Genomic DNA, 17,069 nt, shown 5'->3' on the forward strand with positions numbered 1-17,069 from the left:
TGAAACCCCTAGAGAAAATAAGAGAAAAGTCGGTTCAGAGAAACTAGAAATTTGAAAGAACTGGGGTGATTCCTCTTCTGTATTTTCTTCACATTTTACTGTACCCTGGGAAACAGTAGCCTTGATGAAAACAGAACTGCAGCAAAATGTGGTGGTATGCTTAAGGTTAAGGTGGACACACAGTTGATGGCCCAACTTTGTGGAATAGTAAGGATTTTGATAGTTTGTCGTTTTTTTTTTTTTTTCGTGACCGGCACTCAGCCAGTGAGCGCACTGGTCATTTCTATATAGGATCCGAACCCGCGGCGGGAGCGTTGGGGCGCTCCCAGCGCAGCACTCTACCGAGTGCGCCACGGGCTCGGCCCAGGATTTTGATAGTTTGATCAAGGATGTGAAAAATAATCGTAGACATACACATAAATGTTAGATTGGAAACTATGAACTTGTATTGACACCAACTATGACTTTTCTTAGTAGCTTTATGAGAGTGGATAAAGTGGGCTGACACAAGATGATTTGTAAGAATGACTGGACTCAGCAACGTACTTTTAAGTAGCCAACCATTTTTTTTCCCCTAATGTGGCTAGAGGATTTGTAATGGTCACAAATTAGTTACAGATAAGTATTTAAGAATCTTGTTCAAAGCTGACTTTTTCTTTTTTTCTACAAAATTCAGCTTTTTTAATTAATATTATTTTTTTTTACATGCTATGATGTTTCAGATCAGTCGGGAGGGAGGGAGAGAGGAGATTGGGGGAGGAAATGTGATGGAAGAAGGAGGAAGGGTGGGATTTAGGCCTGTGGCAACCCCCACATTCCCCCAGGGGAGACTAGGGGGCTTCCAGCAGTGACTTGGTCATTGCCAGGCTGGGTGCAGATGTCAGGGGGGTGGGGCAAAAGCTCTCACCTCCCACCTCCCCAGCTTGGGAGCCCAGGGCCCTTCTTGCTGTGGGTTGGTCGTCATCACTGGGCTGGTTGCTCCTGTTGGGGGAGCGTGACTGAGGCCCTCCATCGCCCCAGCTTGGGAAAGCCCAGGGTGCTTCCTGCAGCGGTTCAGTGGTCATCACTGAGGTGGCTGCAGGTGTGGGAGGCCATGGCTGAGGCCCTGGGTACCCCACCGCCCTGGCTCAGGAGAGCCCATGGCGCTTCCTGTGGTGGCTCAGTGGTTGTCACTGGGCTGGTTGCTCATGTTGAGGGGGGGTGTGCCAAGGCCCTTGGCCCCCACCACCCCAGCCCAGGAGAGCCCAGGGTGCTTTCTGTGGCGGCTCAGTGGTCATTGCTGGGGAGGTTGTGCTTGTCAGGGGATGCGGCTGAAGCCCTCGGCCCCCACCCTCAGGACTGGTTGCAGGTGTTGGGGGGCATGGCTGAGGCCCCCATCCCTCCCCCCTTTCTGGTTTGGTAGCTCAAGGGACTTCTGGTTCTTCTAGATGTTATAGGTGTTCTTTGGTGAAATGAGACATTTACTAGTTAATATCAAACTTTGTCTCTGGATGTGGGTACTCTGTTTTTTCTTTCAGTTCTGTGTTGGATTATTTGCTGTTCCCACCATTTAAACGCTGTGCTGGAACTAATTTGCTGTCCTTTGCTTACTTCTAAAATGGGGGAACTTCCTGTGGGTACGTGAGCTCTGTAGTTGAACTAATTTGCTGCTTTGCTGCTGATTCCCTAGGGAAGGCTTTTTGTGCAGCTCAGGTTTTAATGGTTGACTTTATAGGTACTTCCAGTTCTAGTGAAATCTGGTGCACTTGGGTTTTCTAGGAACACTGGTCTGGGCCTGAGTCTTTTCATCAGACTGTACCCCATGCAATTCTGTGTTCCTGACCAGTCTCCTCTGAGTGGTCCTGCGTTGATTGGGGCGCAGATCAGCTGTCCTTGCTTTGCCCCAGTGTTCACGTGGTGGGCCTGTCTCCCCCAACGCCCATGCTCCAAACACTTCCCATGGGACGGGCCATGCTCCCATCCCTTGCAATGACTCACTGGCCTCTGCATGGCTCCTTCTTTTCAGTTGTTGTGGCTCATCAGTCCTGTGTGGGTCCATGGGAACCCTTTTAGTGGTATTGCTGACCTGTGGGCCACCAAGGCCCTCTTCTCACCTGCTGCCTCCAAGCAACTTCATCCGAAGGGTACAAGTGCAGCTTTTTGCCAGCTCCTGCTCCGTGCACTCTGCAGCTCCAGCCTGGAAACAGCCAGTCTTCAAAATGGTTGGAGGGGTTTTTTTCTTTCTCTCATTGTGGCTTCTCCCACCTTCATGCACTCCTCTTCCCCTGAGCTCTAGTGGCCCCAGTTTGCCTGTCGTTGCTTTTTTATAGTTGTAAAATGGTTGATTTGTGGGAGAGAGTGATACTGGGGACCGTCTATTCTGACATTTAGACTGGAAGTCTTCCAAAGCTGACTTTTTCTAACCTCATACAATTGAAAAGTAATTATTAATGGGCAGTGGCACTGATCACTAGCTTACAAACTTTAAGGTAAATGATTCTTAGTTACTTAATGCTAAATTTCCATCATTTTCAAAATATACCAATGAAAATATCACTACTGACTCCTGTGCATCAAATTCAGGATTCTAGATTGTATGGAGTCATGAGATTGAATCAGGAACTCTTACTTTTTATGTGTATTTAAATGGTACTGTGGAGAGAGTTTTGTTTAGGTTAACCCAGATTTGTTTAATTTTTAAGAGAAGCCTCTTGCAACAGATTTATTCAGTTATTCTGAAAATGGTAGTGTTTTAGAAACCTTTTTCCTTTTGGTTGCACAAAAGGAACACTGGGTTAAATCTAAAAATGTGGCTCCACTCTTCTACATTTGGCCATGACATAGGGCTAGGATGTCCTCTCACCATACAAATTTCCAAGCTAAATCCAACTTAAAAAGTTTGTACTTGCCGAACTCCAAAAACCAGCCACTTAAAAGTAAACCATAAGAACACTGCATCACCCCAATAAAGCTGTAGTTTTTATCACATGCACCAAACAAATCTACAGGGCTAGTTTCAGCACTTCTCTTTTAAAGAATTTGTTTTACACCTATTATAATACATAGCATGTTTTAAACACTGACATTTAATTCCCCAATAAGGTAAAAAAGCAAAGACAAAAGTGTGTCTTACTAGAAACAAGATACACCACCACGGTCTTCAAACATTATTGCACTTTAACTTTCATAATTTGACAAACCATTCATGAAACAATCCATAGTCTAGTTTTAACAGATAAATAACACCTTTAAACATACATGACCTAAATTGCTTATTAGGTATGAATTTTAAAAACATTACATATATTTGTGGTAATGGTGGAGCTGGAGAGTATTGTGTCTTCTCCAAGCTGTATGGCAAGGACCACCAGTAGTGTGGTGGGACTTGTGACCCTGTCCAAGGCCATGACTTTTGCTTCCTGCAGAAGTCAATCCACGCATCTGTGCTTGTGGACTGGTTTGATGATCCACTGGGTGTCAGGATTTCTTCTGATAGCTTTACGGAATGGATCGATGAAGATAACCTCAAAGAATTTGAATGTGGAATATTCACCAACCTAGTAAGAATTCAGGACTCTCAGAGCCGCACAGTGGTGTCCAGCTCATTCCTTGGCAACAGACTGAAGGCTTCAAGCAAACTTTGGCTGGTTAACATCATGACGGACAGGCTTGCCTTAGATTGCACCCCTAAGAGCTGGGCGTTTGTGGCCACCATGGAGTACATGAATCCTGTATAAGATATACCTTACTTTGTCTTCTATTCCAGTCTTTGTGCTTTATCCAGCTAGGTGGGACAGGGTGCCCTGTGGAGTGCTGAGAGCTGGTGGTACTGCCAGCAGCAGACCCTCAGAAGAAAGCTCATTACATCAGACTGCTTCTTTCTCCGAAGCTCCAGGATGTGCTTGTATGCACCCATCTTGGCTTACCTGAATAGCTGCTGCCACTGAAAGGTGTGATGCTTTTTTTTAAAAACAAATGTTTGTGATCATTAGCTAGTCTCTGAAGTCCTTTACAATGCATATGCATTAGATCTTTTTGGCTTGAACACATCCAACATTTCTGTTATTTCTTTTTAAACTTATTACTTGAGCTTTCTGTCTAAATTCAATAAGAAGTTACTCTTAGGTCAGAGTGTGGGATGAAGACCAATAGCTGGAATGCAAACTATTTTTTGCTGGTCTGTGAACTATTTGTTATTTGTCTGTTTTACATAGTAAAACACTGAGAAAAAGCAATTAGAAACTTTTATGGCAGTTCCACAGCATAATTTTATGTATGCTTAATAAAAAATTTGGACATTTATTTTACATTTCTTTTTTAAATTTCATTTTTAAGTGCATTTTACAAAAGTATTGATTCATGTTGGATTGGAAATTTACAAATGAAACAAAACAAGACTAGTTCTTCTCCACATAGGGTTTGATTCATGTGTAATTTCTGTAAAGACAAGGGAAGAACCATTAATAGTTTGTCTTTTTGGTCTTTTATTGTACTTCTTTTCATCCCTCTTTTGGGCTAATTTCCACCTTTTCTTTTATCCTTCAACTTTCAGTGAAGTTTTCACTTAGCTAACTTGGTTACTTGTTAGATTTTTTTGTTTGTTTTGCTTTTCTGTGTAGTAACTTAGTTTGTATAGCTTCCACACCATGTCTCATCTCTATAGAATTCATGCATATTTTTGTTTTTTGTTAGAAAATATCACTGTTATGATAGTTTTGTACTGTGTACAAAAACTTGGCTGAACCAGAACTATGTTTCCCAGAATATCCTTGCCTGTGTATTTCCATGTTAGAGATGGCCAAAGAGAAATCTATGCAAGATTTGGAAGAAGGTACTGGACCACCAGCCATTACTCTCTGAAGGTTGTCATGGTGAAAGAGAGACAGGAGCACCAGCAGATTCCAGCTTGTCCTCACTCTCTATGTTTTCACATCCAGCTGACCCTCTCCTGAATAAGAGAGAACTCTGGCCTAACTGCCTTCAGGCTGGGACATCAGTTTTCTCCAACTTGAACTGAAAGTCTTCCTGGGTCTTGAGGCTGCTGGCCTTTGGACTGGAACTACACCATTGACTCTCCTGGGTCTCTGGCTTACCAACTGCAGATCTCAGGACTTGTCACTCTCCATAAATGTGTGAGCCAATTCTTTATAATCAGTCTCTCTCTGTACACACACACACACACACACACACACACACACACACACACACACACACACACACCCTCTGCTATTGATTCTATATCTTTGGAGAGCCTTGGCTAATACAACCCATATTCATTAATTTGTTCTTACTGCATTCATTCTTTGGTACAAAAGTGTTACAGTTTTACATGTAGTAAGGCAGAACGGAAGGACATGATGTGTTATCTAGCCACCTATATTAGAATAGGTGGCTTAAAAATTCCTTTTAACTTATTTGTGTACTATTTCTAAAATGGTTATTAGAGCTGATCAGGATCTAAATATGGCAAAAGAGGATTCAGTGGGATAGAGTACAAAGAAGGCAAAGGTAAGAGTACTTCAAGGAAGGAGTAGTCAGTAATATCAAATGCTACTAGAGGTCATATGGAGGAAATCTGGAAAATTATCAGAATAAGTCAGTAGGAAACTATTAATCATTTTCAAAGTGAATGTTTTTAGAAGGATTAGGTAGAAGGAATTATATAGGTATTAATATGTTTTGAGTGATGAGGAAAGAATCAGCTAAAAATTGTGGAGTGGTGGAAAATAAGGTTGGATAGATAGTGTGGACATTATAAAAGGTCTAAACAGTTTAAAGTCATTTTAATGGAAGTTTGGAGAATGCATCGATGCATTCTACTACATTTCTACTATAGTTCTTTACTATAAACACCTTATAGCCAGGGATTATGTCTTTTACCTCTATTTCTACTACATAACATAGTTTCTGGCACATAGTGAACACAATAAATATTTGTTCAAATGCTATATACAGGAATACAAAAAGTCATTTTTTAAAAAAATTATGTCTCTCAGATTTATCCTTTTCTGTTCCCACCGTCAGTATTTTCCCTCACATTTACTTTATTCTCAAATTATTATTATAAGCTTTCTATCTAGTTTTTCTTCCATTATTTCTCATTTCAGTCAACTTGGGATGAGGCAATCATATTAATATCCTTATACCATGCTTTTGATTATATTACTCATCTGCTTGACAACTTTCAGAGCCATACCACTACCTACTGAAATCAATGTTAATTCTTTAGCCTTACATCAAAGCCTGTCATAATCTGGCCCATAACCTACCTTTCAATCCTTATCCTGCACTACTTCTTTACACCTTAGCATCATTGGCCTTATGAATCATATAAAGCCATGATCTGCTAGTCCAGTACAATGACTGTCACTGTCAAAATGACAAAATTCAGCAATCAAAAGTAGTTCAGAAATAACTCAAGTTCTTCAGTTACATTTCTTAAATACCATGAAGAAAACTATATCAACCACATTGATACTTTTTTAAATTTGAAACAGTAGTCACTTGGTTTTATTGTAGTAACCATTAACTTTAAATTTCAGCTTCCTTTCTGGCCTTGTTTAATACTATTAACTCCATATTTTCAAGGAAAAACAGAAACTTGAGGGAAAATGAGATTTTTTTCCTGCAGAGAATCATATATTTTTAAACTATTAATGCCAAAAGAATTGCTTTAATTGTTCATTGGCCTGCCTGTCCTATATGAGAGTCATTCCATTGAAATTCTGATTCACTAGATTAATGCTCTCCCTGGAGGTGGGGGTAGGGAGTGAGTTCTCACTCTATTAGTTCCCAACATAGCTGATTGTTTAAAAAGACCCTGGCACTTCCCTTCTCTCTCTCTCCGCTTTCTCTCGCCATGTGATCGGCTTGTACGCCCCCCCCCCCGCCCCGTGGCTGCCTGCTACTTCCCACCATGAGTAGAAGCAGACTGAGGCCCGCACCAGATGCAGCTGTCCCAGAATCGTAAGCCAAATAAACCTCTATCTCTGTTCTTTATAAATGAAAAAAAAAAAAAAAAAAGAAATTCTGATTCATTGGTGAGGACAACTGAAGAGTTGATGTGACAGTATTTTGGGTCAGAGTTGGGACTACATTATATAGGCTTTTTTTTCTTTCTTTTTCTTTTTTTTAATTGAAGCGTAATTGATTAAACCTATTTTCAGGGTACAGTGTTGATTGTCACTATTTGTGTACAATATGTGATGATCAAATCAATATTAGCATATTCATTATTACAAATCGTAATTATTCTTTGTGACATACGGTTAGTTGACCTCAGTTTAAGAAAAAAATATATTAGTAGCCATTATATATCCAGCACTATATAATAATTCTTAAAAATTCATTTTCTCTTCTAGCCACCTCCCTCAGATGCTGAAGTTGCTCTCATGCTCTTCCTTTTCTATAATCTCCAGAAGAAAAAGTCTGTGTAAAACCTCTTAACTACACTTGCCTCTGTTGTCCTTCTCTGTATCTCTTTCTTCCAAATTTTGCATTTTGAAGTCTCAAGGACAGTTTAGCAGAGTTGGCAGAGGGAAGGGAAAAGAATGAATGGGCAAAGCTAAATTCATCTTTAGGGGACAGTGAGAAGGGGACATAGTGAGAACCCTCAAATGTTACTTTTGTCCCTTTAAAACTAATTAACCTTGTCATGATTTTTTTGGTACCACTCTTAAGGAATATATTCCAGGACTGCCTTGTGTTATAGTACTTACTATGTCATTTTTTTCTTTCCCACTAACGTGGGGAAGAATCATGCCATTTTTCTCAGTTACCATCAGAGCCTGGCTATTCAAACTGTAGTCTCCAGGCTAGCAGCATATGTATCACTTGAGATCTTGTTAGAAATGCAGAATCACGGGCCTCACCCCCAGATCCACTGAATCAGAATCAACATTTTAATAAGATCCCCAGATTTACCTGTATTTATTTGTATGCTCATTAAAATTTATCCTTGATTAATCAGGTGACTTTGTATTTTACATTATATCAACCAAAAGCAGTCTTATAACACACCAACTAAGAAATGCTCAGGATTTTATTTTTATTCTTTACTGAAAACTTGCAAGCTATAACATTGTTTTTCTGTTATACTTTGAATATTTTGGGTACTTTGAATACTGGTACCTTCTGCATTATAGGTTTTAGTCATCAAAGATCCAGCACAGATGTCTTTGTCAAGTTCATTCTTTCTGTCAGTTACTTGTCTATAGCATACGAGATTTTTAATTGAGAAAAGGATTAAAAAAGAAAATTTGGAGTTACATATAAGTATTAAATATCTAAAGTATTGAATATTTTCAAATTTCTGAGTTTTTAGAAAACATACTTTAAAAAGTTTCCCTGGAACTTTTCAACAATATAACCATTTAAATGCTATTATGTTAAAAGCTTAGAAAGCCACTTTAAATTTTCCCACCTACATTTTGAGAAATGCATCATTAGGTGATTTTGTTGTGTGAACATGTAGTCTATGGACTACTTACACAAACCTAAATAATATAGCCTACTAGACACCTAGGCTATATGGTATAGCCTGTTGTTCCTATGTAATATGTTGTGCTATGATGTTACAACAGCTATGGTGTCACTAGGCAATAGTAATTTTTCAACTCTATTATAATCAATGGGACCATCACAGTGTAGGTGGTCTATTGTTGATCAGAACATCATTCTGTGATGCATGACTGAAAAACAACAACAGTCCAAACCTAAAGGCAGTAGATGGAAAGAAATAATTAAGATCAGACCAGAACTAAATGAAATAGAGACCCCAAAAACAATAGAAAAGATCAACAAAACTAAAAGTTGTTTTTTCAAGAAGATAAACAAAATAGACACACCATTACCTAGATTAACAAAAAAAAAAGAGAGAGAGAAGACTCAAATAACAAAAATCAGATATGAAAAGGGAAACATTAAAACTGATACCACAGACACAAAGAATCATTAGAGACTATCATAAACAACTGTATGTCAACAAATTTGAAAATCTGGAAGATATGGATAAGTTTCTAGACACATATAAATTACCAAGACTGAACCAAGAAGAGAAAGAAAACCTGATCGGACCAATAACAAGCAAGGAGATTGAAGCAGTAATTAGCAGCCTTCCAACAAAAAAAAGTCTGGGTCCAGATGGATTAACAGCTAAATTCTATCAAACTTTTAAAGAGAAGTTAATACCAATTCTCATGAAACTATTCCAAACAATTGAAACAGATGCTGTTCTCCCTAACTCATTCTATGAGGCCAACATGACTAGGATACCAAAACCAGATAAAGACACAACAAAAAAAGAAAATTGTAGGCCCAGTATCCTTGATGAACCTAGATGCTAAAATCCTCAACAAAATATTAGCAATTAGAACACAGCAACATATTAAAAAAATTATACACTACGATCAAGTGGGATTCATCCCAGGGATGCAATGATGGTTCAATATACAAAAGTCAATACATGTCACATCAACAAGCTCAAGGACAAAAGCCTGATGATCATCTCAAAAGATGCTTAAAAAGTATTTGACAAAATTCAACATTCCTTCATGATAAAGACTCTCAACAAATTAGGTATAGAGAGAAAATATCTTAACACAATAAAAGCCATTTATGACAAGCCCATCGCCAGTATTACTCTGAATGGGGGAAAATTGAAGGCCTTCCCCTTAAGGACAGGAACAAGACAAGGATGTTCACTCTCATCACTTCTATTCAACATAGTACTGGAGGTACTAGCTAGAGCAATTAGGCAAGAGAAAGAAAGAAAGGGAATCCAGATTGGAAAAGATGAAATCAAACTTTCCCTATTTGCAGATGACATGATACTATATATAGAAAAACCTAAAGACTATCAAAAAACTCCTAGAGCTGGTTAATAACTTCAGTAATGTTGCAAGAAACAAAATAAATGCCCCCAAATCAGTAGCATTTATTTACTCAAATAATGAATTAACAAAAAGAGAAATAAAGAAAGTAAGCCCATTTACAATTATCACCAAAAAAATACAATACTCAGGGATCAATTTAACCAAGGAGGTGAAAGACCTCTACAACGAGAATTACAAACCACTTCTGAAAGAAATTAAACAAGCCACAAAAAGATGGAAAGATATTCTATGCTCTTGGATTGGAAGATTTAACATTGTAAAAATGTCTATACTACCCAAAGCGATCTACAGATTTAATGCAATCCCCATCAAAATACCAATGACATTCTTCACAGAAATGGAAAAAACAATCTTACCCTTCATATGGAAAAACAAAAGACCCCGATTAGCTACAGTAATCCAGAGCAAAAAAAACAAAGCCAGGGACATAACTCTGCCTGACTTCAAATTATACTACAAAGCTGTTGTAACCAAAACAGCATGGTACTGGTACAAAAATGGACATTCAGACTAGTGGAGTAGAATAGAGAACCCAGAAATCACTCCTCAGGCTTATAGCCATCTGATATTAGACAAAGGCAACAAAAATCTACATTGGGGAAAAGACTGCCTTTTCAACAAGTGGTGCTGGGAAAACTGGATATCCATATGCAGGAGAATGAAACTAGATACGCATCTCTCACCATACACTAAAATCAACTCCAAATGGATTAAAGACCTAGGTATAAGACCCAAAATTGTAAAAGTATTAAGGTAAAATATAGGTGAAACACTTTAGCAATTAGGTCAGGGCACAGGCTGTATGAGCATGAGCCCAAAGGCAGAAGCAGCAAAAGAAAAAATAAACAAAAAGGACTATATCAAATTTAAAAGTTTCTGCACAGCAAAAGAAACAATCGAGTGAAATGACAACCTACAGAGTGGGAGAAAATTTTTGCTAACTATGTATCTGACAAGGGACTAGTATCCAGAATATACATAGAACTCAAGCAATTATACAGTAAAAAATAAAATGACCCAATTAAAAAATGGATAAAGGAGCCAAATAGACATTTTTTGAAGGAAGACATACAAATGGACAACAGATGCGTGAAAAAATGCTCAACATCACTAGTCATCAGGGAAATGCAAATTAAAACCACATTGAGATACCACCTCAGTCAGTTAGACTGGCTATAACCAAAAAGACGGTGCATAACAAATGCTGGCAAGGGTGTGGAGAGAAGGGAACACCACTGCACCGTTGCTGGGACTGTAAATTAGTACAAACACTTTGGAAATCAATTTGGAGGTTTCTCAAACAACTACAGATAGATCTTCCATATGATCCAGCAGTCCCTCTGCTGGTTATATATCCAGAGGAATGGAAATCATCATGTCAAAGAGATACCTGCACTCCCATGTTTATCGCAGCTCTGTTTACAATAGCCAAGATATGGAACCCACCTAAATGTCCATCAATAATCTATTGATGGATTGGATAAGGAAACTGGTATATATACATTATGGAATACTACTCTGCCATAAAAAAGAATGAAATACTCCCATTTGCAACAACATGGATGAACCTGGAGAAACTTATGTTGAGTGAAACAAGCAACGCATAGAGGGATAAATACTGTGTGTGCTCACTCATATGTGGGAGCTAAGAGAGAAAGGAAGGCAGGAAAGAAAGACCACAGTAGTGCCGCGATCCAACAGAGGGATGGAACATTCCTAGGGCTACAAATTGGAGTGGAGGTGAGGGGGGAGGAGGAGGGAGGTTGGGGAATAATTGGGAAGGAACAAAGGGTTCAAAAGTAATTTCTGGTAATGGGTATGCCCCCAGTATGAATCTGGCCCTCACATCATGGGCAGGAGGGGGGGACAATCAGCTTTGTATCTCATGAATATTCATAATAAATAAATAAAAATAAAATGAAAAAATAAAAAAAATTCAACTTAACATACAAATAATATATATAATATACATAGTTAACATAAATAATCGTGGTAGCAAAATGTCATGCACTGAACTCCTGGGTATTACAAAATTAAAATATGTGGATAGTAAAAGTCTTATATTAAATAAAGTTTATTTTCCTAATTTAAAAATTCATCCACTATAACTGTAGAAATCCTGAAAAACATAGAAAAAGAATACTAACAGTACAAATATCCAGAGTTCTTCTCTGGATAGTTAGCTCCTCTATTTATTATTGTATGTCTTCTTTTAGAAAAAATAAGACTAAGGTCATCTGTTATATGGAATTTTATAACATGATCTTTTATTTATATAATAATCATTTTTTGTTTTAAAATATTTATTGTTTAAGTTATGTATTAAAATTGACTTTTTAAACATGTATAGTTCTATGAATTTTAACAGATGTTTAGACTCATAACCAGCACAATCAGAATATAGAATAGTCTCATTATGGCAAAAGATCTCCCTTGTACTCTATAGTCACACCTACCCCTACCTATAAGCCCTGGCAGCTACTGAAATCTCCATAACTATAGTTTTGACTTCAAGAATATCTATAATGAATTATACAATATAAACTTTTGTGACTGGCTTCTGTCACTCAGTATAGTGCACTCGATATTCATCCAAGTTGTTAACATGTATCGATAGTTCATTACTGTTTATTGCTAAGCAGTACTCCATTGTATAGATGTGTCCATTTATTTATTCACCTGTTAAAGAATACTTGTTTTCTCAGTTTTTGAAAATTATGAATAAAACTGCTATAAACATTCATGTACAGATTCTTGTGTGAACATACGTTTTCAGTTCACTAAGATAAATACTCAAGTATGGGATTGCTGGATCATAATGGTAAATATATATTTAACTTTATAAGAAACTGCTAAACTCTTTCCCAGAATGGCTGTACCATTTTGTATTCTTACCAGCAATGTATGAGAGTTCTAGTTACTTTGTATCCTCACCAGCACTTGGGATTGTCAGTATTTTTTTTTTTAATTACAGACATTCTAATAGGTATGCAGTGATATCTCATCATAGTTCTAACTTTGCATTCCCTAATGGCTAATTATGTTGAATATGCTTTCACGTGCTTAGTTGCCATTTGTATATCTCCTTAATGAAGTATCTATTTGAATATTTTGTCCATTTTAATTGGGCTGGTTGTTTTCTTATTGTTGAGCTTGGAGAATTCTTTATATATTTTGGATACAAATCCTTCATTGGACATGTGATTTGCAAGTATTTACTCCCAGCATGTAGCTTGTATTTTTATGCTCCTAACAGTGTTTTTTGAAGAGCAAAAGTTGATGAAGCCCAGCTTATCAACTTTTAAAAAGTGGATCATGCTTTTGGCTCCTGGTCTGAGAATTCTTTGCTAATCCCAGATCACAGATATTTCCTATGTTTTCTTCTAAGAGTTTGATAATTTTACATTTTCTACTTAGATCTATAATCTATTTTAAATTAATTTTTGAAACTAAGGTGCGAGATTTAGGTTGAGGTTCATTTTTGCGGGGCATAGATGTCTAATTGTTCCAACGCCATTTACTGGAAAACTATCCTTTCTCCATTGGGTTTCTGTATTAGTCCGTTTCTGTTGCTTATAACAAAATACACTGAACTAGGTGATTTATAAGAAAACAAAATTCATTTGCTTACAGTTTCTGAGGCTGAGAGGTCCAAAGTCCATCTGGTGGTGGTGACAGTGACCCACGGGTCTCACATTGCAAGATGGTGGAAGCAGAGAGAACAGAGAGAAAGAGAGAGAGAGACTCTCCTCTCTCTTCTTTTAAAGCCCTCAGAACTATGCCCCTGACCACCATTTTTTAAATCAATTCATTACGGCACGGTCCTACAAGCTAATTACCTCTTCAAGGCTCTACCTTTCAATTACCATAATAGGATTTCCCACCCTCTTAATAGTCACAGTGGGGATCAAGTATCCAATACATGAAACTTGGGGGACACAATTCAAGCTTCAGTGAGTTTTGGGGGGACATAATTTCAATCCACTACATTTGCCTTTGTACTTTTGTCAAAAATCAGCTGGCATATTTGTTTAGGTCTATTTCTGGGTTCTGTATTTTGTTTCATTAATTTATATGTCCATCCTTTTGTTAATACTATAATTTCTTGATTAGTATAGCTTTAGAGTAGGGGATGGCAAACCACAGTCCATGGGCCACCATCCAGTTCATATATATTTTTGTAAATAAAATTTTATTGGCATATACCCATTCATTTGCATATTGTCTATGGCTGCTTTCTTGCTGTAATGTCAGAGTTAAGTAGTTGTGACAGAGACTGTATGACCTCCAAAACCTAAAATATTTACTAAATGGCTCTTTACAGAAAATGTTTGCCAACCCTGCTTTAGCAGAAGTCCTAAAATCATGTCTGATTCCTCCAACATTATTTCCCTTTTTCAAAATGGTTTCTGCTATTTTAGTTTCTTTGCTTTTTCCATATAAATTTTAGAATCAAATTGTCTATATCCTTTTTAAAAAACCCTTCTAGGATTTTGATTAGAATTGTGTTGAATCTTTAGATGAATCAGAAGAGAGTTGACATCTTTACTGTCTTGATTCTTCCAAGCTATAAACATGGTATATTGCTCCATTTACTTTGGTCTCTTTGATTTCTTTAAATAGTGTTTTATAGATTTCAGCATACAGATTCTGTACATGTTTTGTTAGATTTATACCAAAATATTTCATTCATTTTTGAGCTACTGTAATTTTTAAAAAATTTTATTTCCAATTGTGTATTACTAGTATATAGAAATACAGTTGATTTTTATGTGGTGATCTTATATCCTGTGACCTTTAAACTGACTTATTAGTTGTAGAAATTTCTTGGGATATTTTATATCCCATGTTGTCTTCAAATGGGGATTTTTATTTCTTCTTTTTCAAGCTGTATGCTTTTCATTTCTTTTTCTTGCCTTATGGCAATGACTAAGACTTCTAGTATAGTGTCTAACAAGAGTGGTGTAAATGGATATCTTTGCCATGTTTTGAATCTTAGGAGGAAAGCATCCAGTTTTCCTGTATCAAGTATGATGTTAGCTATAACATATAACAGCATTATAACATCATAATATATAACATCATATTTTTTGTTTTGCTTTGTTTGTGTTTTGTAGGTGCTCTATATAGACTGAGGACGTTCCCTTCTATTCCTAGTTTTGTGAGTTTTTTTTTAACTGTGAATGGTTATTAAATTTTGTCACGTTCTTTTTCTACCAGTTAATCTGATCAGCTAGTATTTCTTCTTTAGACTGTTAATATGGTAGATTACATTGACTGATTTTTGAATATTAAATGAGCCTTGCATTCCCAAGATAAACGTCACTTAGCTGTGATGTATTATTCGTTTTTTTAGGTATCACTGAATTTGATTTCTCAATCTTTTGTTGAGAGTTTTTATTTCTATATAAGTGGAAGCTTAGATTTTTGTTTGAGACATTTCTAACCTAAGCATTTAATGAAATAAAATTTTCACTAAGCACTGTTTAAGCTGCATCCCATAAGTTTTGATATGCTGTCATTTTTTTTTCTGTTTATAAAATTTTCTGGCTTCCTTGAGACTGCCCCTTTGACCTATGGATTATTTATAAGTATGTTTTTAAAATTCTAAGGGTTTGGAAATTTGTCTGTATATCTTTATTCCTAGTTTAATTCCACTATTGTCAGAGAACATGTTTTGTATGTTCTTTTAAATTTTAAGACTTGTTCTGTGACCCAGGATATGTTCTGTCTTGTTGAATGCTGATGTGCTCTTCAAAAGGATGTGTATTCTGTTGGGTAGAACGATTTTCTGTCTACTAGTTGTCAATTGCTTAAAGAGGAGTGATGCAGTGTCCAACTGTAAGTGAGGATATGTCTATTCCTATTGTGACTTCTGTCACTTTTTGCTTCATGTATTATGACATTCTATTGTCAGATACATACACACATAGGATTGTTACAATTTCTTGATAAATTGGCTCTTTTATCATTATGTAATGCCCTTCTTTATCGCTGGTAATTTTCTTTGCCCTGAAATCTACTTTATCTGAAATTAATATAGTCATTTCAGCTTTCTTTTGATTAGAGTTTTAATAATATATCTTTTCCCATCTATTTACTTTTAACGTAGGTGTTTCATTATATTTGAAGTGAGTTTCTTATGGACAACATGTAGTTCAATCATGATTTTTAAAATCTCTTCTGACAATCTCTTCCAATTGTGTGGTTAGACCATTTATATTTAATATAAGTTTTGATATTTTTGAATTGAAACCTATTTTACTATGTGTTTTCTTTTTGCTCCATTGGTTTTTCTTTTTTTTTTTTTGGTTTTCTTTTTGCTGCCTTCTTTTGGTTTATTTGAGCTTTTTTTAGTATTCTATTTTACCAGTTGTGTTTTTGATTATCTTTGTGTAGTCTTTTAATAATGGTTGATCTAAGGATTACAATGTACGTAATTTTCCACAGTCTATTTAGGACTAATATTTTATCACTTCAAGTGGAATGTAGAATCCTTTCCACCATTTATAACCCTTCATCCTTGCACTTTTTGTTGTAGTTTTCTCATGTATATATGAGAAAATATATATAAGAGTACATTTACATACATTGGAAAATCTCATCAGACAATGTTATACATTTTTATATTCAACCCTCAGACATATTTTAAAGAACTCAAGAGGAGTAAAGGTCTGTTATATTTATCTAGATATTTAGCATTTCTGTTTCTTTTCCTTCATTCCTGATGTTCTGAGTGTCCCTCTTGTATCATTTCCCTTATGTCTGAAGAATTCCTTTAGTAATTCTTTAAGAGCAAATCTCCTGGAAACACTTTCTTTTAGTTTTCCTTCACCAAATTTGAGAAGTTTTCAGCCATCATTGTATGTATTTCCTCAGCATTGCATTCTTTTCCCTCTTTTTCTAGGACTCTGATGTCATGAATGTTAGGCTTTTTGGAATTGTCTCACAGGTCCCTCAGGCTGTGTTTATTAATTTTTTTTCAATATTTTTTCTCTTTGTTTTTTCATTGAATATTTTCTGTCGATCCATCTTCAAGTTCACTGACTTTCCTCTGCTATCTCCACTTTACTATTATTGAACTCATCAATGAATGAAAATAAAGTTGGTTATATTACTTTTGAGTTGATTTGTGTCTTCTTATATCTTCTATTTATTTTTGATACCTTCTCTTTTTTCATTTGTTTTAGGAGTTTT

At 36.4% G+C, this 17,069-nt stretch overlaps 1 protein-coding gene and 1 pseudogene across 1 annotated transcript in view; both read right to left on the reverse strand.

Annotated features, from left to right (window-relative positions):
• Positions 1 to 3,276: 3,276 nt before the first annotated feature.
• On the reverse strand, positions 3,277 to 3,895 carry LOC134362530 (large ribosomal subunit protein eL15-like; annotated as a pseudogene).
• A 4,131-nt stretch (positions 3,896 to 8,026) lies between these two features.
• The window catches only part of WDPCP (WD repeat containing planar cell polarity effector), a 300,778-nt gene continuing 291,735 nt past the window's right edge, over positions 8,027 to 17,069 (reverse strand). The window contains exon 16 of the mRNA XM_063077774.1: positions 8,027 to 8,189. Coding sequence (XP_062933844.1) covers positions 8,027 to 8,189 — 163 coding nt within the window. The remainder of the gene's footprint in view (positions 8,190 to 17,069) is intronic.

This window comes from Cynocephalus volans, chromosome 14 (genome assembly GCF_027409185.1).
Source record: "Cynocephalus volans isolate mCynVol1 chromosome 14, mCynVol1.pri, whole genome shotgun sequence".
In the NCBI taxonomy this organism is placed as follows: domain Eukaryota; kingdom Metazoa; phylum Chordata; class Mammalia; order Dermoptera; family Cynocephalidae; genus Cynocephalus; species Cynocephalus volans.